Source organism: Papio anubis, chromosome 1 (genome assembly GCF_008728515.1).
Source record: "Papio anubis isolate 15944 chromosome 1, Panubis1.0, whole genome shotgun sequence".
Classification (NCBI taxonomy): Eukaryota; Metazoa; Chordata; class Mammalia; order Primates; family Cercopithecidae; genus Papio; species Papio anubis.
In genome coordinates, this window is record NC_044976.1 from 30950915 (window position 1) to 30978240 (window position 27326).

At 46.1% G+C, this 27326-nt stretch overlaps 2 protein-coding genes across 6 annotated transcripts in view; one reads left to right on the top strand and one right to left on the bottom strand.

Annotated features, from left to right (window-relative positions):
- Positions 1-2554, top strand: part of KIAA1522 (KIAA1522 ortholog) — a 35398-nt gene extending 32844 nt beyond the window's left edge. For all 3 annotated transcript variants that reach the window (XM_003891523.3, XM_021939056.2, XM_003891524.5), the window contains exon 7: positions 421-2554. In XM_003891523.3, coding sequence (XP_003891572.2) covers positions 421-443 — 23 coding nt within the window. In that variant the 3' untranslated portion in view covers positions 444-2554. The remainder of the gene's footprint in view (positions 1-420) is intronic.
- Positions 2555-2823: 269 nt separating this feature from the next.
- Positions 2824-27326, bottom strand: part of YARS1 (tyrosyl-tRNA synthetase 1) — a 44446-nt gene continuing 19943 nt past the window's right edge. For all 3 annotated transcript variants that reach the window (XM_003891525.4, XM_009204163.3, XM_009204169.3), the window contains exons 5-13: positions 26680-26760; positions 19782-19874; positions 14363-14498; positions 13791-13876; positions 9476-9611; positions 8122-8219; positions 7050-7243; positions 6341-6482; positions 2824-3671 (exon numbers count right to left, since the gene is read on the bottom strand). In XM_003891525.4, coding sequence (XP_003891574.1) covers positions 3561-3671; positions 6341-6482; positions 7050-7243; positions 8122-8219; positions 9476-9611; positions 13791-13876; positions 14363-14498; positions 19782-19874; positions 26680-26760 — 1077 coding nt within the window. In that variant the 3' untranslated portion in view covers positions 2824-3560. The remainder of the gene's footprint in view (positions 3672-6340; positions 6483-7049; positions 7244-8121; positions 8220-9475; positions 9612-13790; positions 13877-14362; positions 14499-19781; positions 19875-26679; positions 26761-27326) is intronic.

The following is a 27326-nucleotide window of genomic DNA, read 5'->3' on the forward strand; positions in this document are numbered from 1 at the left end:
GGTCCCATTGCTGATGATGGGAAGTGGGAATCTGAAGTCCCATCATGGGGTATTTGCTCTTGGATCTTTAACTTTTATGGTCTGAGAATGCCTGGGAAGGGCCAGCTATCACCCTTGCTGGGCCCCAGAGGAGGAGAATGGTGTGTGAGTGTCAGGCCTACTGTGTCTGAATTCCAAGGTTCAATAGCCAAATTCCTGGCTAATTTTGTATCTTTCCCTGCCCTTCCTAGCTACATTGTAAAGTGTGGGGCAGTGACACCTACATTATAGTGTCTGAACATTTGTAGGGTGTCCAGCCCAGTGCTGCAGGCATAGTAAAAGGGGTAACAAGGTTGGGTGAGGGTATGCCTTGTTGGGCTCTTAGTGCCAGAACTAAGCCAGGAGGCCCCTTGCTAAGTGTCCCTTCTTTTTCTCCCCCAGACTTACAGAAAGAGCTGGCCTGACCACCAGGCACCTCACTGGCACTGCTGACCCATCCCAGAAACAATCTCAGGGACCCGAGCAGCTCCAAGGACGAGAGGATACAGCAGACACAACCTAATAGAGAGGGCGCCTGCAGCCTTAACCTCCACGGCCTTCGATATTTATGCAAGCCTGGTGTTGCTCCTGTCCTCCGAACCATCCCGCGCTCATGCCTTTTCCCGAATGGGGTCACCTCCGGCAGTTGCCGCTTCAGTCTTGGCCTTAGCCTCATCTTGAAGGAGGTAGCTGGCGGGAGAGGGTGGCTGCGCCCCCTGCTGGCCCTGAGGCCGCAGAGTTGGGAGCAGGACACCTCATCTAAGTTTCATTTTTTTTTCATGTCCAAACCATGCACATACTATAGTCCAGAATCAAAGCACTTTTGAAAAGTGGCTGCATGGCCATCCTCCAGGGCCCAGGAAGTTGCATTCCAAGGGCCTGTTTACATGGCAGCAGAATCCATCCCCAGCAGCCAGCCCATAGCTTGAGACCAGTCTGTGCCCTCCTGCCCAATCCAGTTTACTCCTTCTCTTGCTTGGTTCCTGGAGGTGGCCAAGTCATTTTGTTCCCACAGGCTTCTCTAGGCTGGGGGCAGGGGTGGGGCTGTGGAATTCCAAAGCACAAAAGGTGCAGAGAGGATTAGCCTTCCTGTGCCTCAACTCACCAACCACCCTCCTGCCTTCCAGTTCTGCCAGGTGCTCCATGCTGGGGACAAGTAGGAGACTGCCAGGGCCCAAAGAGATGGGTGAGCAGAAGAGCAGTAGAGTCATCTCGGGGCACTTGGCAGTGTCAAGCACCTGCCCCTTGCCTCCTTGACCACACTGGGGTGGGTGGGCACCCAGCACTTCAGAGGCAGGAGCCTTTGGGCTGAGCAAGCACCGAGGAGGTGGATGGAAGGGAGCATCTAGAGGGGGAGAGCTTCCTTGAGCAGTAGGCCCAGGCCTGGCCCTCCACACTTCATTCTCTGACCCTTCTCTCTCCTCGTGTCGGTGGATGTCCTTTCTGCAGCTGCTTTTCAGCACAGGTGGTTCCACTGGGAGGAGCTAATGCTGAGTGACAACGATGGGAAGCCACAGGTGCATACTCAAGTCTTCCCTAGTCAGTGAGGGACATCCAGTGCTCCTAGGGCAGGCTGGGTCGTGGTCCCCTAGGTATCAGCCTTTCTTACTGCACTCTCCTCCAGGAATGTTAACCTTTCTATTTTCAGCCTGTGCCACCTGTCTAGGCAAGCTGGCTTCCCCACTGGCCCCTGCTGTGGGTCCACAGCAGCGTGGCTGCCCCGCAGGGCCACCCCTTCCTTCTTGATCCTCTTTCCTCAACAGTGACTTGGGCTTGAGTCTGGCAAGGAACCTTGCTTTTAGCTTCACCACTAAAGAGAGAGGTTGACATGACCTCTCCGCCCCCTCACCAAGGCTGGGAACAGAGGGGATGTGGTGAGAGCCAGGTTCTCCTCTGGCCCTCTCCAGGGTGTTTTCCGCTGGTCACTACCATCTTCTCCTCGTAGCTAATCAATCAATATTCTTCCCTTGCCTGTGGGCAGTGGAGAGTGCTGCTGGGTGTACGCTGCACCTGCCCACTGAGTTAGTAAAGAGGATAATCGGTGAGCACTGTTCTGCTCAGAGCTCCTGATCTACCCCACCCCCTAGGATCCAGGACTGGGTCAAAGCTGCACGAAACCAGGCCCTGGCAGCAGCAACCTGGGAATGGCTGGAGGTGGGAGGGAGCCTGACTTCTCTTTCCCTCTGCCTCCTCCAACGTTACTGGAACTCTTCATCCTGTTAGATCTTCTGAGCTTGTTTCCCTGCTGGGTGGGACAGAGGACACAAGGAGAAGGGAGGGTCTAGAAGAGGCAACCCTTCTTTGTCCTCTGAGGTAAATGAGCTTGATCTAGAGCAAATGGAGAGACCAAAAGCCTCTGATTTTTAATTTCCATAAAATGTTAGAAGTATATATATACATATATATATTTCTTTAAATTTTTGAGTCTTTGATATGTCTAAACAAAAAATCCATTCCCTCTGCCCTGAAGCCTGAGTGAGACACATGAAAAAAACTGTGTTTCATTTAAAGGGGTTAATTAAATGATTAAAACTTGGCTGTGCCTATTGCTTCTTAATGCGGGGGGGACAGGGCAGTGGCCTGGGCCCACAATTAGAAGGGAAAATGTTTTGCCTGCTGCACACATTGGACCCAAGTATGGGCCTCTTCTGCCTAGTACTGCCAAAGGGACTGTCAAGGTGTTCTGTCCATCTTATACCCCCCACTCCCCCATTACAGGGTAAAGGAACCCCAGACCAGGTGAGGGGCCATCAGCTGCCTCACACTTGTGTTCTCTCCTGAGATGGTACAGCTTACATCCAGACACCCTTGTTCAGACATTTTATTTGAATTTATGACAATGATGGGGATTGAACCGAGATGCCTTATGGAGAAGTACCCCACCCTCTCTGAAGACAGAATCACTCCCTGCCATTCATTCTGCCTGATGCTAACACGCAGCTGGTTTAGGGAATGTCCCAGGCTAGCTGGATCAAGGGAAATTCCAAGAGCCCTGGGGCAGGCCCTGCCCCCCAGTGCCAAGCCTCAGTGTAAGCAGACGTTGGGAAAGCTGCCAACCACTTGGTAGACCACTAGGTTCTCTGTTTTCCCTTCCCTTTCCTTTTCAAATCCCACAGTTTCCTGTTGGGGAGAAGCTGTAATTAGCCCAGTCCAGGTACTGGATCCCAGCTAGAGGCGCAGCTGCTGGGATAACTCCAAGAAAACCTGGGCACCAGTATTTTTCCAATTACAAGGACTGTGGCATAAATTTTTAAATGAGTTATACTGAAACCAGATTTCTCCAGCTGCCAAGGGAAGAAGGTAGGGCTGGACTCCCTGCTGCGGCCCAGCCCTTGTTAGGGGTCAGTCTCTCACTGCAGCCAGACAGGATGATCCTGGGTTCCGGGGAGGGTGAGCTGCCCATTGCTGATTTCTGCACCAAATAAAGAGTCCAAACCCGCTGCTTCCATGTCCTGAGAGATGGGCAGATGGGTGATGGATGGAGCAGACTGCAGAGAGCAGATGACACGGTGGTGGAAGAAGGGAGGAAGATGCTGGGCTGGCTAGCTAATGTTCCCCCCTTTCAGCGATTTACAGGAAATGGACCCCAGCTTGGTCATGAAGTTGGTTTGCTTCCACTGTGCGATGCACTCCTCAGAAATTTTAAAGTCAGCCTGGACAAGATAGATAAAAATGATTTTAATGATGGTGGTGGGACTGCAAGAAAACCCTTTTTTTTTTTTCTTTTTTTTTTTGAGGCAGAGTTTTGCTCTTATTGCCCAGGCTGGAGTGCAATGGCGTGATCTCGGCTCACCACAACCTCTGCCTCCCAGGTTCAAGTGATTCTCCTGCCTCAACCTCCTGAGTAGCTGGCACTACAGGCAGGCACCACCACACCCAGCTAATTTTGTATTTTTACTAGACATGGGGTTTCTCCATGTTGGTCAGGCTGGTCTTGAACTCCCGACCTCAGGTGATCCACCTGCCTTGGCCTCCCAAAGTGCTGGGATTACAGGCGTGAGCCACCGCGCCCAGCCTGAAAACTCTCTTATATACCAGTAGGGTAAGCTGGCTCAGCTTTTCTAAGAGATGTTTGTCAAAAGCTTTCACATTCATCTTTTGACTCAAGTAAGTTCATTTTAGGGAGTTAGTTTAAGAAAATAAACCTAAGTGCAAAGGCCTATGCACCAAGACATCTGTCACAGTCACATCATTCTAACAGTGAAAAACAGAACAACCTCAATGTCTAGTAAGAGTTTAGATTTTGACAATTATGGTAGAATACTATACAGTGCAACCCCTCGATTTTTTTTTTTTTTTTTTTTTTGAGATGGAGTTTTGCTCCTATTGCCCAGGCTGGAGTGCAATAGCGTGATCTCGGCTCACCACAACCTCTACTTCCCAGGTTCAAGCGATTCTCCTGCCTAAGCCTCCTAAGTAGCTGGGATTACAGGCATATGCCACCATGCCTGGCTAATTTTGTATTTTTAGTAGATCTCCATGTTGGTCAGGTTGGTCTTGAACTCCCGCCCTCAGGCGATCTGCCTTCCTCAGCCTCCCAAAGTGCTAGGATTAGAGGCGTGAAAGAAATCATGGCCAGGAGGCTCGACGCAGTGGCTCATGCCTGTAATCCCAGCACTTTGGGAGGCCCAGGTGGGTGGATCATGAGGTCAGGAGCTTGAAACCAGCCTGGCCAACATGGTGAAACCCCATCTCTACTAAAAATACAAAAATCAGCTGCATGTGGTGGCAGGCACCTGTAATCCCAGCTACTTAGGAGGCTGAGGCAGGAGAATTGCTTGAACCTGGGAGGCGGAGGTTGCAGTGAGCTGAGATTGTGCCACTGCACTCCAGTTTGGGCGACAGAGCAAGATTCCATCTAGGAAAAATAAATAAATAAATAAATAAAATAAAATAAAACAAAAATCATGGCCAGGTACAGTAGCTCATGCCTATAATTCCAGTGCTTTGCAAGGCTGAGGCGGGAGAATCACTTGAGTCCAGGAGGTTTACAGGCTTGAGGTTACAGGGAGCTATGATGGTACCACTGTAATCCAGCTTGGGTGAGAGTGAGACCCTGTTTCTAATTAATAAACAGCATTTAGCATGACAAACTGTAAACGTATTATCACTCCAAGCATAGCAAAAGACCAGAAGGAAATAATCACTAATGACATTCTTTAGTATCTCTAGGTGGCAGGACTAGGATATTGTGGTTTTTCTGTTTGTTTTTCTCCTATATTTTAGATGTTTTCTACCATGAAAATTTATTTTATAGCCAGAAAAAAGAGATTCACAAAGTCAGCCTAGAAAACCAGGAAAGGAGGGAGTAGGCAAAGCAAATGGCCTCATGCAAGAGGATGGAGAGTAGAAATGACTCTCAGTGTCCTCCAGAAGCACTTACCTATCTCACTGAAGAAACACGGTATTAACTAGAAAGAGTCACCCATAAGTGTTAGTTCCATGAGGAGAGTCAACCCCTACTGCTTTATTCATTGAGGTAGGCCAAGCACCCAGAATACTGCCTGACACCTACATTATGGACTCGGCATTCGTTAAATGAATGAATGAATAAATTCAAGGATCACTGGGGAAGGCCAGATCTTCATTGTCCAGAAAGCAAGGAGACAACGAGTGCTCTAAACTCAAGGTGGGCAGGAGGGACCCTGGGAAGGTTTTGATCCTGGCCTTATCATTTCTTTTCTTTTTTTTTTTTTGAGATGGAGTTTCAATCTTGTTGCCCAGGCTGGAGTGCAATGGCACGATCTTGGCTCACTGCAACCTCTGCCTCCCAGGTTCAAGCAATTCTCCTGCCTCGGCCTCAGGAGTAGCTGGGATTACAGGCACCCACCACCATGCCCGGCTAATTTTTTGTATTTTTAGTAGAGACAGGGTTTCACCACGTTGGCCAGGCTGGTCTTGAATTCCTGACCTCAGGTGATCTGCCTGCCTTGGCCTTCCAACGTGCTGGGATTATAGGAGTGAGCCACCGCACCTGGCCCTGCCCTCATTATTTCTGGTGACCCTATGTGGCCTTGTCAGGTAACCTGCCAGGTAAAATGGGGATAATCTCCTATCACAGACTGAAGATCAAATGAAGAAATGTCTGAAGTCCCTCACACAGGGCCTCAAATGATCTGTCGGAGATGTAATGCAAGGTCCTAAGACCCCCATGCTCCTCAGGCACCTTGAATTCAGAAAGATCTGGAGAGGAGGAGGAAGAGAGGGACTCAAATGCAGGAAGTCCCAACAGAGAGGGGCAGCTATGGCTTCAGTAACAGGACAGTCTGGAGACACAGTCCAGGCAGCCCAGCCAAGAAGGAGAACAATTACAGCTTTTTACCTGCAACTTCTCGAAGACTTTCTTCTTGGGCTTGAGCTCCTCATCTGGTTGGCCCTTTTCATAGCCCTTCACAAACACGCGCTCACCAGGAGCAGAGCCTGCCGGAGGGTCCAGAGGTTCAACCTGGCGGTTTATCCCTTCTCTGGGAAGACACACAGGACAAGGGAAGGGTGAGGTTATGGATGGGTTCCAGTGACTGTGGAGGCCAAAGCAATCTGGGCCTTTACACAGGGGCCCTGATGGGATTTAGGGCATCCTCAGTACCAGAGCCCCAGGAGGTCCTCTTATCTTGCTACATCTCTGCACATCACCAGGGTTAGATTAACCCAGGCTATACCAAAATTGTGTGTCAGGAGAGATACCAAAATCTGTGTTTCTAGGGGAGGAAGTATAAAATAACATAGCAAGGACTTTATAGACATCAAAACTGGGATTTGAATCCCTGCACCACTCCTTACTAGCAGTAAGACTTGGACATGTACTGGTTTGAGCCCTCCATTTCTATTTTAACAAAATTAACTGTAGGTAAAATGCTTCATTCACAGTACTTGTACAGTAAGTCCTTCATGCATCAACTTTTGGCATTAGCGAGGAAGAGGCACGTGTTCTCACAGCTTCCACCTGGTGTGTGGAAGGACTTCATATGGGCTGATTCCCCACTCTTCCTGGCCTCCCCGGGTCCTGTGCCCCACCCCAAGTCCTCACTCACATAGAAGCACACAGAAGCATGCCTTGGGACTCGACTCCTCTCATCTTCTGGGGTTTCAGGTTGCAGAGCACCACTACCAGCCTGTCCTGCAGTTCCTCTTTGGGCACGAACTGTACCAGGCCGCTCACCACAGTCCGTGGTTCAGCTTCCCCCACGTCAATCTTCTCCACATACAGGCTGTCTGCATCTGGGTGCTGCCAGGGAGACGTCAGGAGGAAGAGCATCATTATCCATTAGAAAAGCAGCCTGGTGAACTCTTGGATTCCAGAAAAGAGCACCCACTCCTTACAGAGGCCCTGGAAGGACCCCCTAGAGCTAACTTTCTTTCTGGGTCCCAGACAGCAGACAGGAGAATGGGCTCTGAAGGTATATTCTGCTCTCAACTGAGGCCAGATTTGAGTAAAATGGACCTAGATGCTCGTGTTAAGAGGTGGAAGGATCTCTAATAGAGATCAAACGACCCAGACTGTCTAGATGGCTACCATTATGGTGCACGTGCTGCACCAGACAGGTCCTAGGTGGGCTGGGAGATGGGAGGGGGACAATTGCTGGCCTTGCCATCTGATGCAGGAGCACCAGAATTGATCTCAGGGTGGTTTTGGTGGTTGGGGTACACAGTGAGAAGCAAATCAATGCTGAAGGGAAAAAAAGCCCAGAACAATGGTCCCAGGCCACTGGGTGCATAACCTTCTGTCTCTGGGAAAAAGGAAGTCATCTTCCCTCTACCACTTTCTGAAGCGGGCAAAGTGGCTCATCCAAGATGAGGCCTGTAGCTAGTCCAGGCAAGCTGATGGGGATCAGATGAGTCCATCAGACCAGATTTAACAGATAAACAAGTTCCCTCTGACTAACATCTGTCTCCCATGCCGAGTTCCTGGCTGTGTTTGGTTGCGTAATGTCCACAGGCGACAATCGCAACAGAAAGCCTGATGCCTGGAATTAGACACCTGCACTCTGACTTGCAATATGACCTCAGGATGTTACTTCCCATCTCCAGGCCACGTTTCCTCCGGATGGAAACAGACAAACCTGACCCCATCTGCCTCTCTGAGATGTGGTGAAAAATGAGTACCTTCTCCACAGTGATGATTTTCCCCACACGGATATCCAGCCGGGATGGGATGATCTCCTCTGGTTCTGAATTCTTGGCAGGGCCTTTGGCCATTGGCTCTAGGAATGAGAAGAACCCCATGAGGTAGAATTCTTCCCTGTGGCAGATCAGCTGCTGATCACACCACGTGAAGACACTGATATTAGGTAAGATTTAGCGTAGAATCCCCAGAGTCTACTGAGTTATAACTTCTTTAATACTGCGTTGGCAACCTTTCAGACATGACAAACCTGATTTTCATCTGTTCTCTCCCTCAATTATTAGACTAGAGGGGAGGGAGCAGTAGTAACTTTGCCTCCTTTAGGTATTTCCATTCATGCATTCTATATAGAATTTGCTGAGTCTTGGCCAGGTGTGGTGGCTCACACTTGTAATTCTAGCACTTTGGGAGGCCAAGGCGGGAGGACTGCTTAAGCCCAGGAGTTAAAGACCAGCCTGGGCAACAGAGCCAGACCGTCTCTTTTTGAAAAATTAAAAAAAAAAAAAAAAAAAAATTTTACTCAGTTACTTAGTTTTTTTCTAGAAGGGTCGCACAAAGCTATCAATGCCAGTATCTCAGCATTTTGCATAAGTGGATGGCCAACTAAGAGCCAGGCCTATGCACACAGAAGGAAACTGGGAGAATCTAAAGATAAGCTTCTCTAAGCTCTGCAGGCTCTGCCCAACAGCTGTATAAGAGACTGTCTATATACCAGTTGGGTATAATAGGTCTAACCTAATTTCTATCATTTTTCCTTTTTTGAGACATAGAGTCTCACTCTGTTGCCCAGGCTGGAGTGCAGTGGTGCAATCATGGTTCACTGCAGTGTCAACTTCCCCATGCTCAGGTGATCCTCTCACCTCAGCCTCCCAAGTAGCTGGGACTACAGGCATGTGCTACTATGCCCGGCTAATTTTTTTTTTTGTGGGGGGGCGGGTAGAGACTGGGTTTTGATCTCTAACTTTTGGGCTCAAGTGATCCACCTGCCTCAGCCTTCCAAAGTGTTAAGATTACAGGTGTAAGCAACTGTGTCTGGCCCCAGTCACTATCTTTAATAAAGAGGCAGATTTAGCAAACAGACTAGAAGAACCAAAGTATATATCTTACACCAGCAGCTCTCAGCAATCTGGTACAAAAGGATGTGATCACTTCCTGGTGTTCACCAAACCCAAATCAAAATGACTCAAGTTCCATTCTAGGAGCCAGTAGGACGTGACATTCCTGCACTCAGACCCCCTGGGTTGTTGTGCCCTCAACTGAAGACAGGCATTTTGCCAAGGCTCATTGACAAGCTCCCTCTCCTGATGACATTGGCCCCTTTCCGGCTGGCCTTACTCTGCTTCGAGGGATCTGGGTAGGCAGCGCTGGCCAGTTTCTTCAGGGCAGGGGTATTAAACTTTTCCCGGATTGGATCCAGCAACTTGTTCAGCGCGACTTCAACAGAATTCTTTAGGTCTCCAGGATGTACAACCTGCAGAATCAAACAAGACCTAGTGAGATAAGGTCTAGAACAGGGCACAGGACACCTGAATCCAAGAAAGTAGGATCAAGGGAGTTTTTCCCAACAGTCTTATTTGATCCTTGTGATAATCTTGTGAGGCAGGTAGAAGAGAGAAGGGAAAACACATTCAGAAAGACTAACGTGTCCGAAATCCAAGTCTTTTGATTCTGAAATCTATACTAACTTGAGGGTGTTTAGGAGCTGAATGTATTTGTTAGTCTAATTCTTCTAGTCCCTCCATTTATGCTTAGAGTAGGGTCACAGACCAAGTGGTATTTACAAGCAGAGAAACATTCACATAGGTAATCCAAGGCCTAAAGATAACCTGAGGGAGAGAGCTGAGTAAGAAGAAAGAGCAAGGGCTTTGGAGTTCGACAGACCCAGATTAGATTCCCAGCTAGCTGTGTGTGACTCCAAACTAGGCACATAACCCCTCTAAGCTTTGGCTGATTCTTTTTTTCTTTTCTTTTTGTAGAGACAGGATCTCGCTATGTTACCCAGGCTGATCTTGAACTCCTGGGTTCAGGCAATCTGCCTGCCTCTGCCTCCCAAAGTGCTGGGATTACAGGCACGAGCCAATGCACTCGGCCAGTGTTGGCTTTGTTACTTATAAAGTGAGGCTAGTAATAGCTATATCTCACAGGATGGGGATGAGGGTTAAATCACTGAATGTGGGTGAAAATGATAACACTGCTGGTACATGGTAATAGTTCAGTAATTCCATTTTGTTCCTTGTGTCCTGTGACTGCCCTTTTTTTGAGTCTTGCTCCGTTGCCCAGGCTGGGGTGCAGTGGCGCAATTTCAACTCACTGCAACCTCCGCCTCCCGGGTTCAAGCGATTCTCCTGCCTCAGCCTCCTGAGTAGCTGGGACTACAGTCGCATGCAGCCACGCCCAGCTAATTTTTTGTATTTTAGTACAGACACGGTTTCACCGTGTTGCCCAGACTGGTCTTGAACTCCTGACCTCGTGATCCACCTGCCTTAGCCTCCCAAAGTGCTGGGATTACAGGTGTGAGCCACCGTACTTGGCTGACTGCCTTTTTTATATCTCAAATCTGGTCTGAAAGAATCTTCTAGATATTCTGAGGGGACATCCCTTAGGAATGAACACTTTTAATACAACAATGCGAACATTTTTGTTTCTGATGCTACTTCTTCATTTCCTTGGGAATATTTAATAAAAAGCTCTAGGGCTGCCGCTGTCCAATATGGTGGTTACTAGCCTTGTGTGGGTATTTAAATGTAAACTGAAATTCCCTTCTTCAGCTGCGCCTGCCACATTGCAAGTGCTCAACAGCCACATGTGGCCTCTGTATCAGGCAGTACAGATAGGGCATATCCACCACCACAGAAAGTACTGTTGGATAACGTGGCTGCAGGCCTTTTTTCTGAGGCATTTCATCTATTCCTAATTCCCACAAAAGACTTTTTTTCTGAGACATGGTCACGCTGTTACCCAGCTGGAGTGCAGTGATGCAATCATGGCTCACTGCAGCTTTGATCTCCTTCCTGGGCTCAAGCGATCCTCCCACCTCAGCCTTCCCAGTAGCTGCGACTATAGGCATGCGCCATCATGGCTGGCCAGTATTTTTTTTTTTTTTTTTTGTAGAGACAGAGTCTCACTCACTATGTTGCCCAGGCTAGTCTTCAACTCCTGAGCTCAAGTCAATTCTCCTGCCTTGGTCTCCCAAAGTGCTGAGATTACAGGTGTGAGCCACTGCACCTGGCATATATTAACATTTCTAACAGCCCCAATAAATTGATTGGACCTGAATTCAGAATCAATCACAACACCTCCCATTTCTTTTTTTTTTTTTTTTTTGAGACGGAGTCTCGCTCTGTCGCCCAGGCTGGAGTGCAGTGGCCGGATCTCAGCTCACTGCAAGCTCCACCTCCTGGGTTTACGCCATTCTCCTGCCTCAGCCTCCCGAGTAGCTGGGACTACAGGCGCCCGCCACCTCGCCTGGCTGGTTTTTTTTTGTTTGTTTTAGTAGAGACAGGGTTTCACCGTGTTAGCCAGGATGGTCTTGATCTCCTGACCTTGTGATCCGCCCGTCTCGGCCTCCCAAAGTGCTGGGATTACAGGCTTGAGCCACCGCGCCCGGCCAACACCTCCCATTTCATTCCCTATATACGGTATTATGTCTTCCCTTTGTGACCTGGCCCTGCCTATCTATCCCACAATACCCCCCCTCACCTTTTATACTCTAGTCAGATCAAACCACCTGCAATTCCTCATACATCATGCTGTTTCATCCTACCATGTCTTTGTACAATTTATTCCCTCACAGATTTCCTTGTGAACTCCTATTCCTCAAGCAAAATAGTGCTTGGATAGTGTCTCCTCCACAAGCTTTTCTAGAGAGTCAGTTAATCACTTCCTCCTATATTATTTCTGGTGTATATATATACATATATATATTCTTTTCATTATATATATTCACATGTAATATATATTTTCACACCTTATATTCACATATATACACACATATGTTAAAATATATATATAGATACATATGTAAAATGCAGCCAATGAAATATTTACAAGTCTGCCTCTCCTACCGGACTGAGCTTTAGGAGGACTGAACCCTCTGTGTAATACCAGTCCCTAGCATAGTGCCTAACACATGGGCACCTAGTAAGTCTTTTGTTAAAGTGTCTGTTGAAATGAATAGGAGCCTCTATTCTGTCCTTTTATAATTATCTCTTATTTTTGAACCCTGATTTTGCACCTGTTACTGAAATACTTCATCTTTGCTGAGTTCAGTTCTTTATTCCAGCCTGCTAAGTCCTTTGGAGAGTGATTAAAGCACCAGTATGTTAGCTTTGTACCATTTGCCTATCGAATCTGGGAACCACCTGAATCCTCATCGAAGCCATTAACAAAATATGCAGCCCTGGAGAGCATAGACAGAGCCCTGGCTGGGCGCGGGGGCTCACACCTGTAATCCCAGCAATTTGGGAGGCTGAGGTGGGCAGATTACCTGAGGTCAGGAGTTCAAGACCAGTCCGGCCAACATGGTGAAACCCCATCTCTACTAAAAAATACAAAAATTAGCCGGTGTGGTGGCAGGCACCTGTAATCCCAAGTACTTGGGAGGCTGAGGCAGGAGAATCGCTTGAACCTTGGAGGCACAGGTTGCAGTGAGCCAAGATTGTGCCACTGCACTCCAGCCTAGGTGACGGAGTGAGACTCCATCTCAAAAAAACAAAAACAAAAACAAAAACAAAAACCCGCAAAAACACAGAAAAAAACCCCTGTGGCATATAACTACAAACCTGGCAGGCCGAGATGGAGAGGTCTGGCAGAGTTCCGTGGGGATTATCTTTCTTTCTTTTCTTTTCCTTTCTTTCTTTCTTTTTGAAACAGAGTTTCACTCCTGTTGCCCAGGCTGGAGTGCAGTGGCGCGATCTCAGCTCACCACAACTTCCGCCTCCCAGGTTCAAGCAATTCTCCTGCCTCAGCCTCCCGAGTAGCTGGGATTACAGACGCACGCCACCATGCCTGGCTAATTTTTTGTATTTTTAGTAAAGACGGGGTTTCTCCATGTTAGTCAGGCTGGTCTTGAACTCCCGACCTTAGGTGATCCGCCCACCTCAGCCTCTCAAAGTGCTGGGATTATAGGCGTGAGCCGCTGTGCCCAGTACATTCTTTTCTTTCTCTCTTTCTTTTTTTTTTTTTTTAGTATCTCATGTAATTTATAGAATATGGTACAGAAAGTGAAAAACAGAATGGTTGAATGGTTGTATGGGTACTTGAAGAAGTACGGTTTCTACTGAATGAGTACTGCTTTTGTACATCCTAAAGGGACCACCCGCGTGCATAAGATTACAGACATTTACTGATGAAAAATGTTTCCTGAGAAGAGGTGAGAGAGAGTCCCTGCCAGGTAAGGCCTTAAAGGGCCCTGAGGGATAGAAATCCATCTGCATTAACGAAATTCCTAAATCAGAAAAGCTAACTGACAAGAAACTTTAACCAAAACTGCAGTTTTGAAGGAAAATAGACACTGGTGAGATTACCAAAAGTAGAGAAAAAATACCAGGCAGCTTACTTCTACACAGAACAAGTTGTTCTAAAGTTCTAACAGTCAGCAAAAAATAAAATACAGATCTTCAGGAAAGGATTCCTTTTCCTTTCATATTACCTCAGCAGCAAAGTCCTTTTCCAGGTCCGTGTAAGCTGTGTAGGTTTTGTTTCCACCCCATTTCTCATCTCGTAGGATCACAAACTCTGTAAGGAAAAGGATCCATGTCAGCAAACTCATTGACAGTGGCAGAATCGGCATTCCTAACCCACATGCATGACTATTTGTAGTTTTTGCCATATATTCTGAACTTTATGGTATGGTATTTTATTATTCTTAGATTGGATGAATGGCACTATTGTATACCCAGCTAGCATCTCAGCTGCTTCAGGGGAAGGCTTGTGGCTTATATCTATTTTGTTGTATTCCTCTAGTTCAACATGTCTGCCCCCACCCTTACTTCTAACACCTCTGCCCACTCCAATATTCCCTCAGAACCTAGCCTGGTAATGAATATATGAACAATTAAATTACATCTCAACATCATTCATACTTTAATATGTAAGAAATCAGAGCGGAGAATCAGGGCAGCCAGTCCCTGGAGGAACAGTCTGTGACAAATCACAAGTACGATCACAGCACGAATTTTTCTATTCTAGCCTGGCCTCTAGGAAGAAAACAGAGAGTATTACCGGACTTAAGAGGAAAAAGGACATGCTTGATGAAGGACAGAACCCCATTGTTCTCCACATTTCCTGGCTCACAGAAGGCCTTCTTCAGTTTTTTCTTCACATCCTCCTTCCGATCAAGGAGATCAATCTTGGACTCCTAGAAGTCATGGAAGGGAAAAGGACCTCTTGTGGTTTAAAATGAGAATATGCTCAACTGATATGAGCTAAATTTTGTTTTTTCTTCTCTGTCGCCCAGGCTGGAGTGCAGTGGCACAATCCTGACTCACCGCAGCCTCAACCTCCTGGGCTCAAGAGATTCTCCCATCTCAGCGTCCTGGAAAGCTGGGACTACAGGAATGTGTCACCATGCTCAGTTAATTCTTCTATTTTTTGTAGAGACAGGGTTTCATCATGTGGCCCAGGCGGGTCTCAAATTTCTGGGCTCAAGCAATTCTCCTGCCTTGGCCTCCCAAAGTGATGGGATTAAGGGTGTGAGCCACTGTGCCTAGCTAAAAAAAATTTTTTTACAAAGATTTTAACATTAGGTGCTTGCAGATATTTTCCTGTGGACATGGTAAAAATAAATAAAAAAATATATATATACATATTTTTGAGACGGAGTCTCACTCTGTCGCCCAGGCTGGAGTGCAGTGGTGTGATCTTTGCTCACTGCAAGCTCCGCCTCCTGGGTTCACGCCATTCTCCTGCCTCATCCTCCTGAATAGCTGGGACTACAGGCGCCCATCACCACACTCAGCTAATTTTGTTTTTGCATTTTTAGTAGAGATGGGGTTTCACGGTGGTAGCCAGGATGGTCTCGATCTCCTGACCTAGTGATCCGCCTGCCTTGGTCTCTCAAAGTGCTGGGATTACAGGCGTGAGCCACCATGCCCCGGCAATAAAAATATTTTAACATTAGGCTGGGCACAGTGGCTCACGCCTGTAGTCTTACTACTTTGGGAGGCTGGAGGGTTGCTTGAGCCCAGGAGTTCAAGACCAGCATGGGCAACACAGTAAGACCTCATCTCTACTGAAAACAAAAGAATAGCTGGGTGTGGTAGTATGCACCTGTGGTCCCAGCTACTCGGGAGGCTGAGGCAGGAGGATCACTTGAGCCCAGGAGGTTGAAACTGCAAGGCATGATCATGCCACTACACTCCAGCCTGGGCGACAGAGTGAAAAACCACTCAAAATCCTGCCATCTAACAAATTAAACTATTTTATTTTTTGTGTTCTTCTCAGGCTGTTTATAGCACACAAAATTGTTATGAATTTGTAGTTGGAGAATAAATGTCTATCTTTTAAGTATTTCTGAGTGGCTACCTGGTCCTTCCTTATAATTTTTTTTTCTTTTGAGATGGTCTCGCTCTGTTGCTCAGGATGGAGTACAGTGGTGCAATTATAGTCCACTGTAACCTCAAACTCCTGCCATTAAGTGATCCTCTGACCTCAGCCTCATGAGGAGCTAGGACTACAGGTGTACACAACCATACCTGGCTAATTTTTTTTGAGACAGAGTTTTGCTTTTGTTGTCCAGGCTGGAGTGCAATGGCGTGATCTCTGCTCACCGCAACCTCCGCCTCCCGGGTTCAAGCGGTTCTCCTGCCTCAGCCTCCCAAGTAGCTGGGATTACAGGCATGCACCACCATGCCCGGCTAATTTTGTATTTTTAGTAGAGACGGAGTTTCTCCATGTTGGTCAGGCTGGTGTCGAACTCTCGACCTTAGGTGATCCACCTGCCTTGGTCTCCCAAAGTGCTGGGATTACAGGCGTGAGCCACTGCGCCTGGCATGCCTAGCAAATTTTTATTTTTGTTAAAATGGGGTCTCACTGTGTTGCCCAGGACAGTCTCAAACTCCTGGCCTGCCTCAGCTTCCCAAAGTGTTGGGATTGATAGGATCTCACTTGCTTTGCCACCCAGGCTGGAGTGTGGTGGCATGATCATGGCCCACTGCAACCTTTGCCTCCCAGGCTCAAGTAGTCCTCCTACCTCAGCCTCCCATGTAGCTGGGACTATTGGTGCATGCCACCATGCCTACCTGTTAAAATTTTTTGTAGTGATGGGGTTTTATCATGTTGCCAAGGCTGGTCTTGAACCCCTGGACTTGAGTTAGCTGCCTACTTTGGCTTCCCAAAATGCTAGGATTACAGGTGTGAACCACAATGTATGGCCTACTTACAGTTTTTATGCTGTATTATATTCCCAATAATTAGTGGAAACATAATTTAACAAACTCCAAACTCTTAGATTCTATGCTAATTTTTACAAATTACATATAATGCTACATTGGACATCTTTGCAGAGTTTTTTTGCCTTCTCTAGAATCATTTCATTAAGCTGCCCAAAATTGCTAGGTTCAAAATTGGTTTTTGAAAGGTATCCTAATCAACATTGCTGTCAACAATGTGTGAGGCTACTGGTTCACAGCAATCAGCCACACTAGGTATTATATATTATCTACAGTCATTTTTCCTTTTTAGGTAATAGGCTTTGTTTCTTATTTGGAAAGAGTGAGTTCATGGTCATTTGAGTTCAGTGGTTACCAAATTCTAGCTCACATGTGACAGTATATGAATCACCTTTTACTGGGTTCCACCCAAACCTAATGAGTCAAAATCTCTTGGGATTGGGCCAGGCAATCTTTTTTTTTTTTTTTTTTTTTGAGATGGAGTCTCACTCTGTGGCCTAGGCTGGAGTGCAGTGACACAATCTTGACTCAGTGCAACCTCTGCCTCCTGGGTTCAAGTGATTCTCCTGCCCAGCCTCCTGAGTAGCTGGGATTACAGGTGCATGCCACCACACCCAGCTGAATTTTGCATTTTTAGTAGAGAAGGGGTTTCACCATGTTGGCCAGGCTGGTCTGGAACCCCTGACCTCAGGTGATCCACCTGCCTTGGCCTCACAAAGTACTGGGATTACAGGTGTGAGCCACTGTCCCTGGCCTGTTTTTTTTTTGAGAGGGAGTCTCGCTCTTGTTGCCCAGGCTGGAGTGCAATGGCATGATCTCGGCTCACTGCAATCTCCGCCTCCTGGGTTCAAGCAGTTATCCTGCCTAAGCCTCCCGAGTAGCTGGGATTACAGGCACCTGCCACCACGCCTGGCTAATTTTTGTACTTTTATTAGAAATGGGGTTTCACCATGTTGGACAGGTTGGTCTCGAACTCCTGACCTCAGGTGATTCGTCTGCCTTGGCCTCCCAAGGTGCTGGGATTACAGGCATAAGCCACCACGCCGGTCTTTTTTTTTTAAATTTGTTTATTCTATTCTATTTATTTTATTTTATTTTATTTTTTTCTTGAGATGGAGTCTCGCTCTGTCGCTCAGGCTGGAGTGTAGTGGCGCCATCTCGGTTCACTGCAAGCTCCACCTCCTGGGTTCACGCCATTCTCCTGCCTCGGCCTCTGGAGTAGCTGGGACTACAGGCGCCCGCCACCACGCCCGGCTAATTTTTTGTATTTTTAGTAGAGATGGGGTTTCACTGTGTTAGCCAGGATTGTCTTGATCTCCTGACCTCGTGATCCGTCTGCCTCGGCCTCCCAAAGTGCTGCGATTACAGGCGTGAGCCACCAGTCCCGGCTTAAATTTGTATTTAAAAAAACTTTTTGGCTGGGTTTATTATTAATATATATTTATTATATAATATATATTTACTTTAATATATATTATATATATTGTATATATCATATATTATATATATATAATTTTAAAAAAAGGCCGGCGCAGTGGCTCACGCCTGTAATCCCAGCACCTTGGGAAGCCAAGGCAGACGGATCACCTGAGGTCAGGAGTTTGAAACCAGCCTGTCCAACATGGTGAAACACATATATATATAAACTTCTCCAAGTGATTCTGATTTGGGAACTATTGCTAGGCCTGATTACCAGGGTGAAGAAACAGCAAATGTCACCAAACAGGATGAGTGATATGATATTTGTCAGAGTAATAAGTGACATAAGGAGCATTTTAATGTGAGAGAAAAGGGAATGAGTATATTCTTTAAAAATATGGTAACAGGGAGGTCAGACGCAGTGGCTCACACCTGGAATCCCAGCACTTTGGGAGGCCGAGGAGGGTGGATCACGAGGTTAGGAGTTCAAGACCAGCCTGGCCAAGATGGTGAAACCCCTTCTCTACTAAAAACACAAAAATTAGCCAGGCGTGGTGGCACGTGCCTGTAATCCCAGCTACTCAGGAGGCTGAGGCAGGAGAATTGCTTGAACCCAGGAGACAGAGGCTGCAGTGAGCTGAGATCATGCCACTGCACTCCAGCCTGGGCGACAGAGCAAGACTCCATCTAAAAAAAAAAAAAGAAAACAAAATGGTAATGGGGTGAGGTTGGAAAACAACAACAAAAACAAAAAAATACAACAGTATACATGCATATAATCACCAATGTCTGATCAAAGTTTGAGATGTCATATTTAAAGAACTAGATGAGTGTCCAGATGTGACTTAAACCAGAATCACCTAGTAGGACTTCAAAGAAAATACAGATTCCTGGTCAGGCACGGTGAGTCACACCCATAATCCCAGCACTTTGGGAGGCCGAGGAGGGCAGATCACTTGAGGTTAGGAGTTTGAGACCAGCCTGGCCAACACGGCGAAACTCCGTCTCTACTAAAAAATACAAAAATTAGCTAAGCGTGTTGGTAGGCACCTGTAGTCCCAAGCTACTCAGGAGGCTGAGGCAGGAGAATTGCTTGAACCCAGGAGGCGGAGGTTGCAGTAAGCTGAGATCGCACCACTGCACTCCAGCCTGGGTAACACAGTGAAACTATCTCAGAAAAAGGAAAAAAAAAAAAAAAAAAAGGAGGGAGGGAGAAAGAAAGGAAGGAAATACAGATTCCTGAGTTCCTCTCAGAACTACTTTATCAGAATCTCTGTGGACAAGGTCTAATCAACACTTTTTTTTGTTTTTTTTGTTTTTAATTCCCTAGATGATTCTGAAGATAAGCCATGTTTGGGAACCCAGAACTCAACCTTTCACATCTTTGGATTTCCACGCTCTAATGATCAGAATCAAAGTGAACTTTCCCTCAAGTACATGAGCTCAAGAGGGACTCTTAAATATCAAAAGATATCATAATATTAGTGATATCAAGTATTACCCTAGGAATCAAAATGCTAATTAGTGAAAGGCAACCATAGTGCTCTCATTAATAAGGCTGAATTTTATCACAGTTCTATGAACAAAGACATTACTTTTGCTTATATATATTTTTTATCAGCAGCAAAAACCATTAAGTTATGATTAGATCTCATCAGGACTGCTCTGGATCCTTTGATACTAAAGAACCACTGAAAGAATTGAATGGTGTAAGGCACCTTCTAACTCAAATATTGGAGAATTCTAGTTAGCCAGGTCACTGTTCTTTTCAGTCCTCCATCTGTCCACTGAGGCTGAAGATTTCTAAGTTCAAGTCTCAGCTGACAACTTACCTCTTCTGAAGAGCTCATTTTGCTGCCTGTTAATCCTGGAACCATAGGATTCATCAGATGGACCCGTTTTGAATAGCCAAGTGCAGGGAGGTACTGAGAGATTAGAGAAACACATAAAAGCAGGTATTAGTCTAAGTTCCTCCTCAGTGCCCTGATCTCATCTAACTTGGCCAGCAACTGAGTAGCTGTTATATTGCTTCCAATCTTTTTATACCAAATATAAAGATTTAGTTTTTGACAGTGATTGTAATTCAAGCAAAGTTTTTTTCCCTACTGCTTTTCTATCGTATTACATTGTGAGGCTATTGGATTTACGTCACCGTAAACAACAATAAAAGATGGAAATACATAAAACAACAGGGTAAGCTGGGCGCGGTGGCTCACACCTGTAATCCCAGCACTTTGGGAGGCTGAGGTGGGTGGATCACCTAAGGTTAGGAGTTCGAGATGAGCCTGGCCAACATGGTGAAACCCCATCTCTACTAAGAATACAAAAATTAGCCAAGTGTGGTGGCAGGCACCTGTAATTAATCCCAGCTACTCGGGAGGCTGAGGCAGTAGGATTGCTTGAACCCAGGAGGCAGAGGTTGCAGTGAGCCGAGATCGTGCCACTGCACTGCAGCCTGGACAACAAGAGCGAGACTCCACCTCAAAAAACAAAAACAAAAAACAAAACAAAAAAACCCAACAGGGCAGCAAATCTTGAGCGAAGGGAAGTAAGGTGACTACACACTCGCCTTGGCTTTCTCACTGAGGGTATTTTTTTGCGAACCAGGTGCTGAGAAAAAGAGACCAAGCAGACAGTAAGAGACTAAGCAGGGGAAACGGCTATTGGAGTTCAGGGCTGCAGGAGGCTAGGGATTGGGATGGGTTCCTCAGCCTATGTCAAAATTCCCCACTGACTTCTTGGCTGACTCATAACTGTGTATGCACATAGTGAGATACCAGGAAGTCTGGCAGAGAACAGGCTCTGGGAGGCTGGAGACCTCAGCAAAGATTTTGGAGGCTGCACAGTATTGGGGAGACAGAGATGAAAGTTTAGGTCCAATCAAAGTAGAGAGGGCTTTCTGAACACCCTGATATTTCAGTTTGAGTCTCTAGAAAGGCCATGCTCTAGGAACAAGGACCACACCACAGGAGTAAAGGCCAAGCTGAAGTAGATGTGTTCTAACAAAGCCTAAAACCAACCCCTGACAGAACCCAGGTGATAAGTCAGTAATTTAGCAATCTACAGAAAACATAGCATCCTATAAACATAATCCAGAGGGTCTACAATGCATCTATAATCCCTTTGATACAAAAAAAAAAAAAATATATATATATATATATATATATATATATATATACTAGAAATGGGAAGCAGAGAAAGGTGGTTGACAGTCAAGAGAAAATAGTCAATAGAAACAGATTCAGAAACAATCCAGATATTGCAGTAAACAGGCCATGATGCCAAAATAACTGTGATTGGTATGTTAAAGAAAATAAGAGTACCTAGGCAGAATAGGCAGGAAAAACAAACCAAAAAGGAAATAAGAAAAGACAGACAAAAATGGATGAAAGAGAACTGTAAAAGATAATTGGAATCTACAACAAGAATCAAATGGAAGTTCTAAAATGTCACAATTTAATACTGGATTTAACAGAAGACAGGATTGATAAACTTGAAGAAAGTTCAATAGAACAGATCCAAACTAAAGCACAGAGGGAACAAAGAAAGGAAAACAACAGAACAGAATATGAAACATGAGTTTTATAAAGTCCCTAGAGGAGAAAGAGAAAAAGAGAGAAGCAGTATTTGAGGAAATCATGGCAGACAATTACCCAAATTTGATGAAAACAAATCCACTGGTTCAAGAAGCTCAGCAAAATCTAAGCAGGACAAATACAAAGAAAACTATAGCTGAAAACATCATTGCTGGTCAGGCACAGCGGTTCACACCTGTAATTCTAGCAATTTGGGAGGCCAAGGCAGGCAAATCGTTTGAGCTCAGGAGTATGAGACTAGCCTGGCCAACATGGTGAAACTCCATCTCCGTAAAAAAATACAAAAATTAGCCAGGTGTGGTGGCGCACATCCATAGTCCCAGCTACTTGGGAGGCTGAGGTGGCAGGATCACCTGCGCCCAGGAAATGGAGGCTGCAGTGAGCCAAGATCAATCACTCTAGCCTGGGCAATGCAAGCAAGACCCTGTCTCAAAGAAAACAGTAACAAAAACATCACAGTCAAATTGCTGAAAATCAGAAACAACAAAAAATCTTAAAAGCAGTCAGAGAAAAAACATATTATCTGTAAAGGAGAAACAATAATACTTACAGGTGACTTTTCAGTGGAAACTATGGAAGTCAGAAGCCAATGCAATGATTCTTTAAAGGTGCCAAAAGAAAAATAATTCCAAACTTCAAATTTCATACCCAGTGAAAGAAATAGATGTTTTCAGATAAAAGAAAGCTGAAAGAACTCATTACTGAAAGAACTGCACTACAAACACAAAATACTAAGTGGGGGCTCTTTAGGTTGAAGGAAAATGAACTCACACAGAAGCAAAGAACTGCAGGCAAGAATCAAGAGTATCAGAAAGGGGAAGTAGAGGTAGATATAGATGAAAAGTGACTTAAAAAACAATTATAGGGCTGGGCGCGGTGGCTCAAGCCTGTAATCCCAGCACTTTGGGAGGCCGAGACAGGCGGATCACGAGGTCAGGAGATCGAGACCATCCTGGCTAACACAGTGAAACCTCGTCTCTACTAAAAAATACAAAAAACTAGCTGGGCGTGGTGGCAGGCGCCTGTAGTCCCAGCTACTCAGGAAGCTGAGGCAGGAGAATGGCGTGAACCTGGGAGGTGGAGCTTGCAATGAGCTGAGATCCGGCCACTGCACTCCAGCCTGGGCGACAGAGCGAGACTCCGTCTCAAAAAAAAAAAAAAAACAATTATAGGCTGGGTGCAGTGGCTCACGCCTGTAATCCCAGCACTTTGGGAGGACAAGGTGGGCGGATCGCTTGAGGTCAGGAGTTCAAGACCAGCCTGGCCAACATGGTGAAAGCCCGTCTCTACTAAAAATACAAAAATTAGCCGGGCGTGGTGGCGGGCACCTGTAATCCCAGCTACTCAGTAGGCTAAGGCATGAGAATCCCATGACAGGCAGGCTGATGTTGCAGTGAGCCGAGATCACGCCATTGCACTTCAGCCTGGGCAATGGAGTCTCAGTCTCAGAAAAAAAAAAAAAAAATTGTAATAATGTCTTTAAGATTTATTTTATTTTATTTTTGAGATAAAGTCTCTTTCTGTTGCCCAGCCTAGAGTGCAATGGTGCGATCTTGGCTTACTGCGACCTCTGCTTGCCAGGCTCCAAGAATTCTCCTGTGTCAGCCTCTTGAAGAGCTGGGATTATAGGTGCACACCATCGTGTCCGGCTAATTTTTGTATTTTTACTAGCAATGGGGTTTCATGATGTTGGCCAGGCTGGTCTCAAACTTCTGACCTCAGGTGATCTGCCTGTCTTGGCCTCCCAAAGTGCTGGGATTACAGGGGTGACCCACTGCACCCAGCCAAGGATTTAAAATTTATGTAAAAAATGAGTTTTGAGGCCGGGCGCGGTGACTCATGCCTGTAATCCCAGCACTCTGGGAGGCTGAGGCGGGCGGATCACGAGGTCAGGGGATCAAGACCATCCTGGCCAATATGGTGAAACCCCGTCTCTACGAAAAATACAAAAATTAGCTGGGCATGGTGGTGGGAGCCTGTAATCCCAGCTACTCAGGAGGCTGAGGCAGGAGAATGGCTTGAACCCAGGAAGCAGAGGTTGCAGTGAGTCAAGATCACATCACTGTACTCCAGCCTGGTGACAGAGCAAGACTGTGTCTCAAAAAAAAAAAAAAAAAAAAAGAGTTTTGCTGGGCACGGTGGCTCACACCTGTAATCTCAGCACTTTGGGAGGCCAAGGTGGAAAGATCACAAGGTCAGGAGATCGAGACCACCCTGGCTAACACGGTGTAACCCCATCTCTACTAAAAATGCAAAAAATTAGCCTGTAGTCCCAGCTACTTGGGAGGCTGAGGCAGGAGAATGGCTTGAACCCAGGAGGTGGAGCTGCAGTGAGCCAAGATCGCACTACTGCACTCTACTCTGGGCAACAGAGCAAGACTCTGTCTCAAAAAACGAAAACAAACAAACAAACAAAAAAGAGTTTTACTCCAACTGTTGTTGGAGCAAAAATGTAGTAAAAATGTTTCTTGCATTATTGGGCAGTGGTAAAAATATCTAACTTAAACTGTAATAAGTTGCAAGGCTACATGTTATAATCTCTAGGGCAGGAATGGGCACACTGTTTTAGAAAGGGATAGTTGTTAAAGATTTTAGGGGCTGGGCATGGTGGCTCATGCCTGTAATCCTAGCATTTTGGGATGCTAGGGCAGGTGGATCATGAGGTCAAGAGATCAAGACCACCCTGGCCAACATGGTAAAACCCTTTCTCTACTAAAAATACAAAAATTAGCGGGGTGTGGTGGCGTATGCCTGTAGTCCCAGCTGCTTGGGAGGCTGAGGCAGGAGAATCGCTTGAACCCAGGTGGCAGAGGTTGCAGTGAGCCAAGATCATGCCACTGCACTCCAGCATGGGCGACAAAGTGAGACTCCTTCTCAAAAAAAAAAAAAAAAAAAAGAAAAAGAAAAAAAAAAAGACTTTAGGCTTTCTGGTCCACATATGCTCTCTACTGCATATTCATCATCTTTTTCCACAATCCTTAAACAATGTAAAAACCATTCTTAGCTCGTAAGTCATACAAAAACAAGGTATGGGCCAAATGCCTGCTGTAATAATAAAAGAAGGTCCAACTAAAAAGTTAATTGTGGCCGGGCGCGGTGGCTCAAGCCTGTAATCCCAGCACTTTGGGAGGCCGAGATGGGCGGATCATGAGGTCAGGAGATCGAGACCATGCTGGCTATGCAGTGAAACCCGTCTACTAAAAATACAAAAAGTGCTTGAGCCAGTGGTAGCCTGTAGTCCCAGCTACTAGGGAGGCTAGAGGCGGAACCCGGGGCTGAGCTGCAGTGGTGAGATCGGCCACAGCACTCCAGCCTGGGCGACAAATGAGAACTCCGTCTCAAAAAAAAAAAAAAAAAAAAAGTTAATTGTGCAGATAAAATGAAATATAAGCAGGCCATTGACCACATACTTGTAATCTCAGTACGAGAGCTGAGGCAGGTGGATCTGAGGTCAGGAGTTGAGATCAGCCAGGCCAGCTATGGTGAAACCCTGTGTCTACTAAAAATACAAAAAAATTAGCCAGGTGTGGTGGCGGGCGCCTGTAATCCCAGCTACTTGGGAGGCTTAGGCAAAGAGTCGCTTGAACCTGGGAGGCAGAGGTTGCAGTGAGCCGAGACTGCGCCACTGCACTACAGCCAGGGAACAGTGCGAGACTCTGTCTCAAAAAATAAAAAATAAAAAAATAAAAACAATTAATCAAAAAAATGTATTTATTTTATTCTTTTTTTTTTTTTCAGAGACAAGGTCTTGCTTTGTCACCCAGTTTGGAGTGTGATGGTGTGATCATGGCTCACTGCAGCCTTAAACTCCTGGGCTCAAGCAATCATTTTGCCTCGGCTTCCTGAGTACCTGGGACTACAGGGGCGTGCCTGGCTAATTTTTTATTTTATTGTGGAGACAGGGTCTTGCTATGTGGCCCAGCCTTGTCTCAAACTCCCAGGCTCAAATGATCCTCCTGCCTCAGCCTCCCAATGTGCTGGGATTACAGGCATGAGCCACAGCACCTGGTCCTCAAAAAATTTATATTGTGGCTGGGTGCAGTGGATCACACCTGTAATCCCAGTGCTTTGGGAGGCTGAGATGGGTGGATCACCTGAGGTCAGAAGTTCGAAACCAGCCTGGCCAACACGGTGAAACCCCATCTCTACTTAAAAATATAAAAATTACCTAGGCATGGTGGCAGGCGCCTGTAATCCCAACTACTCAGGAGGCTGAGGCAGGAGAATCGCTTGAACCTGGGAGAGGGAGATTGCAGTGAGCCGAGATCAAGCCATTGCTCTCCTCCAGCCTGGGTGACAAGAGTGAAACTCTGCCTCCAAAAAAAAAAAAAAAAATATATATATATATATATTTTTTGATCTATCTATATATATATTTATTATATATATATATATATATATATATAGAGAGAGAGAGAGAGAGAGAGAGAGAGGGAGAGAAAGGGAGTAAGCATTTCTGCATTCATTAAATATATCAAAAAACTAAGCCAGGCACAGTGGATCTCACCTATAATCCCAGCACTTTGCGAGGCCAAGGCAGGAAGACTGCTTGAACCCAGGGGTTTGAGACCTGCCTGGGCAATACAGGGAGGCCTCATCTCTGCAAGCAATTTTAAAACTAGCCGAGTGTTGTGGCATACACCTGTGGTCCCAGCTACTTGGGAGGCTGAGGTGGGAGAACTGCTTGAGCCCAGGCCCACACCACTGCAGTCTGGCCTGGGCGAGAGATCGAGAACTTGTCTCAAAAAAAAGACAAAACAAAGAAAAAGATGCTGGGAAATGCGAACCAAATGCTCTGTGAAAGGACAGTAGTTCCATCTGGTAATGCCTCTCCTTGGAAACTGGGCTATTAGGAAAGGAGTAAATCCAACAGGTGCGGGAGCAGCTTCCTGGTTGTCACCACGCACATGGGCTTTGGAGTTTGAAAGATTTGGGTACTAATAATTCCTGCTCAGTTACTAACTGTGTGATATTGGACAACTTCTTATTCTTCTATCCTCAGTTTTCTCAACTGCAAAACAAGGAGAATATTTACCATACACTATGACTAGTGGGACTGACCATCATAGTTCAATAAACATAGTTGCATACCGCTGAGGCGCAAGTGAAAAAAGACAGGAAAGCGGACACTCACCTTCTCTGCAAAGGTGAAAATCTTTCTCTGATCAACGCCTCCAAATTGGGCATCTACTTTTAAATACTCTTCATCCAAAGCCTGTGGAAAGAAACACATGAACATAAACATCTACTTTATTTTTTTGAGATAGAATCTCACTCTGTTGCCCAGGCTGGAGTGCTGTGGCATGATCTCGGCTCACTGCCACCTCTGTTTCCCAGGTTCAAGTGAGTCTCCTGCCTTAGCCTCCTGAATAGTTAGGATTACAGGCATGCATCACCACACCCGGCTAATTTTTTGTACTTTTAGTAGAGACGGGGTTTTGCCATGTCGTCCAGGCTGGCCTTAAACTCCTGAGCTCAGGTGATCCACCCGCCTTGGCCTCCCAAAGTGCAGGGATGACAGGCAAGAGCCACTGTGTCCGGCCTAAACATCTACTTTATTTCTTCTATATAGGTCTGAGAAATCAGAAAGTTTAGGAAATTACTAGATTTTTCAGAAGGTAAAGCCAAGAAGAAAATAAAACAGCAGTCAGCCTCCCTCTTGGCCTCAAAAGCTGCAAAGACAGTTGCTGAGTGCTTGTGGTGAACATTACTCCATGTGGATGTCATGGGATAAAAAAATAAGAGTAGTCTCTGCCCTCAGGATATGCAGAATCCTGCAGG